This window comes from Phalangium opilio, unplaced genomic scaffold, assembly GCF_054372755.1.
Source record: "Phalangium opilio isolate 3A_F unplaced genomic scaffold, DU_Popi_V2 ptg000390l_1, whole genome shotgun sequence".
In the NCBI taxonomy this organism is placed as follows: Eukaryota; Metazoa; Arthropoda; class Arachnida; order Opiliones; family Phalangiidae; genus Phalangium; species Phalangium opilio.
This window is the reverse complement of record NW_028324234.1, coordinates 4,656,698-4,659,846: the sequence shown is the minus strand read 5'-3', so window position 1 is coordinate 4,659,846 and position 3,149 is coordinate 4,656,698. Positions and strand designations below refer to the sequence as shown.

At 42.3% G+C, this 3,149-nt stretch overlaps 1 protein-coding gene across 1 annotated transcript; it reads left to right on the top strand.

Moving 5' to 3' along the window:
• Nucleotides 1–1,565: 1,565 nt before the first annotated feature.
• LOC149596304 (uncharacterized) lies at nucleotides 1,566–1,904 on the top strand. Its single transcript, XM_089861432.1, has one exon. The coding sequence runs from the start codon at nucleotides 1,566–1,568 to the stop codon at nucleotides 1,902–1,904; it is 339 nt and encodes a 112-aa protein (XP_089717558.1).
• The last annotated feature ends 1,245 nt before the right edge of the window (nucleotides 1,905–3,149 follow it).

Genomic DNA, 3,149 nt, shown 5'->3' with positions numbered 1-3,149 from the left:
TTTTTAACTAATCTCTCGCCTGTTCAACGAGCTAACGATACAGAAGGTCTTAAGAGTTTCTATGACACATGTGAAGTCCAAATTCGTAGCCTTCAATCGCTAGGTGTAGTTACCGGTTCTTATGGGGTTTTGCTATGCCATGTTTTGACTAAAAAGTTGCCAGTAGAATTAGTCGTGAATTTTAATAGAATTTATGATAGTAGTGCGTATAAAGTAGATGATCTTTTAACCTTTATTCGTTAAGAAATTACTTGCCTAGAGTGTGCCTATAAGCTAAACGTTAAGAAAGATTATGAAGCTAAAAATCCCGTTAAACCCCACGTTTCTAACATCCGTCACGATAACCGAAGCCAGAGATCTAATTTTAAAAATCAGCCTTCTACTGCATCAGCCTTAAACGTAATCGCTACTAATGAGTACATTAGAACTTGTTTCTACTGTAACCAACCCTCCCACAAAACGTCTGAATGTAAAGAATTAACTCTCGCCGAAAGAAGAAACATGGTCAATTCAAAGCAGCGTTGTTACATATGTCTCAGGAAGCATTTTACCACAAATTGCGACTCCCGAAGCAAAAAATGCCCAAAATGCGATAAGAAACACCACGTCACACTCTGTGAAAGAGAAATCGACCAAGATCAAGAAGCAACCAAAAGGCGTAACGAATCTCACAGCTGCAACGTTGGAACTTCAGACGATGACAAACGTATTGTCCTACTTCAGATGACCTAAGCCTTGGCAAAGAATCCGAAGAATAGCTCCACTCAAAGATTACGATGCCTTCTTGATAATGGGGGTCAAATTACTGTTATAAAACAAAGCGTTTCTAAAAATCTCAACCTGCCAATCATCAGTGAAGAAGAATTCAATATTTATCCCTTCGAGGGTGCCATTCCCATTAGCACGAAGAGGAGGAAAGTTCTCGTGGAACTAATCAACGTTTCAGACCCCACGAAACGAATAAAAATCGAAGCCATAGAATCTCCTAGCATCAGCGGCGCGGTTTTCTCCGTTCCAAGCCACGGTATCGTTGCCAAAATGAAGGAGCGAAGTCTTGAGTTGGTTGACTCCATCACTGAAAACGAGGAAAATAATCACGCATCCTCAATTAATCTTTTAATTGGCTCAGACGAATACTGGGGCATTGTCTACCCTAAGTTCGAGCGCCTTGGACCAAAAATAGTAGCTCAAGACACTGTTTTTGATGGGTAATTAACGGCCCAGAAAAGGTCACGTCATCCTCTTATGGAATAAACACGGTGACTATCACGATGGCAAGCACTGAAAACGAAGATACTTCACTATCAAAACAAGTCCGCGCCTTTTGGGAACTAGATTCCATTGGAATCCTAGACTCAAACTCAAACTCTTTGGACGGAAGCGACGTATTGGACCTTTTCAAGAAGACTATAAACTTCAAAGACGGTCGGTATGAGGTCTGTTTCCCATGGAAACCAAACAAAGGTCAACTCGCTAGTAATCTCCAAGTCGCTAAGAAACGAACGAATACAGTTCTAGAGAAACTATGAAAGAATCCAGTACGGTTCCTCAACTACAATGACGTTATGAAGGATCAGCTCGACGCTGGAGTCATTGAAAAGGTAAAAGGACCAAACTTGAAAGATGAGGAAACTATCTATTATTTACCCCATCGGGACGTCATTCGCGAATCAAGCGAGACCACGAAGGTTCGCATTGTCTACGACGGCTCATCGCACGCAACTAACGTTCCCTCCCTGAACGACTGTCTGGAAACCGCTCCAAACCTAAACCCTGAGATTTTCGACGTGCTCATTCGCTACCGTGAGGGAAAAGTGGCATTCACGGCCGATATCTCCAAAGCCTTCCTCCAAATATCCATATCCGAAGAAGACAGAGACGCTGTTTACGATTCTTATGGATAGACGTAAACAACTTAAAGTCGGATCTGGAGACTTACCGAATTACTCGGGTACCATTTGGCATAACGAGCAGTCCTTTCCTGCTATCCGCAACCGTACGACACCATCTCAATGGTTATAATGAAGACTCTGAAACATGCGAAACAATAGATAGAAGTCTGTACGTGGATGACTTAGTCTTAAGCCGTCGACGACGTCAAAAGAGCTTACGAGGTTTCCACTAGAGCAACTGAAATTCTGAAGGAAGCAGGAATGGAACTAAGAATATTCAAAACCAATTCTCCAGAACTACGAGAACTATAGGGCGCTGAAAGCCCCGAGCTTGGAACTCAACCAACTCAAAGCTAGGGAAAATCAACCACTCTTAAAGTTCTTGGCTTGTCTTGGGACACCAAGAATGATTCTTTGATTTTCGACATGGAAGCGCTACTGCAATTCCTGCTCACAAAAGAAAACACTAAAAAATGCGTACTTAGCGCTGTCGCCAGAATATTTGATCCTTTCGGAATGCTCGCACCATTCACCATTCGAGTAAAGTTCATGTTTCAAGAACTCTGGCTGAAGGGACTTTCTTGGGACGAAGAACTCCCAAGTGAACTGGCCGTCCTATTTAATCGCTGGTGTGCCGAACTCTCGGATCTCACGAAATTGAGAATTACGCGTTTCTACTACGCAGACATCGGAGCAACAAAACCAGCAGCGACACAGTTACACGTTTTCGTTGACGCCAGCGAAAAAGGGTATGCAACAGCAGCCTACCTCCGTTTCGAAACCATTGATGGTCAGATTGGAACAGCTCTGGTAGCCTCAAAGACTAGGGTTGCGCCTAGTGCTTTAAACCGAACACAGTTATCTGATTTATGATCCGAACAGATCAAATATCTTTGGTTGACTTCAGCTATCAGTTAAACAGTTGAGAGCCATTTTCACTTCAGATCAGATGCCTTTTTGTGATACACATTCGGATCAAATCATATCAGAGATAAAAACGAGATTGTAGACATTTAAAACAGATATCTGTGGCATCGGTCGTAGTTTCGGATTAATATCTTTTAAGAATTTATACGCTTCAACAGTAGCGTCGCTTGGGTTTGAAATTTGGGGGGGGGGGCTAAATCTGGGCAAACTAGTTATTATAAGAAATTAATAAAAAACAAGTTGGGAAACCAAAATTAACCTCTCCGAGCCGAGACGAATTTACTTTCTAAACACAGGTCCACCAGCCAATGATATAAACCGGAAGTACAT

Bases quoted from the DNA above. Each gene is read 5' to 3' on its own strand.
- LOC149596304 (XM_089861432.1), top strand. From the start codon at position 1,566: ATGAAGGATCAGCTCGACGCTGGAGTCATTGAAAAGGTAAAAGGACCA.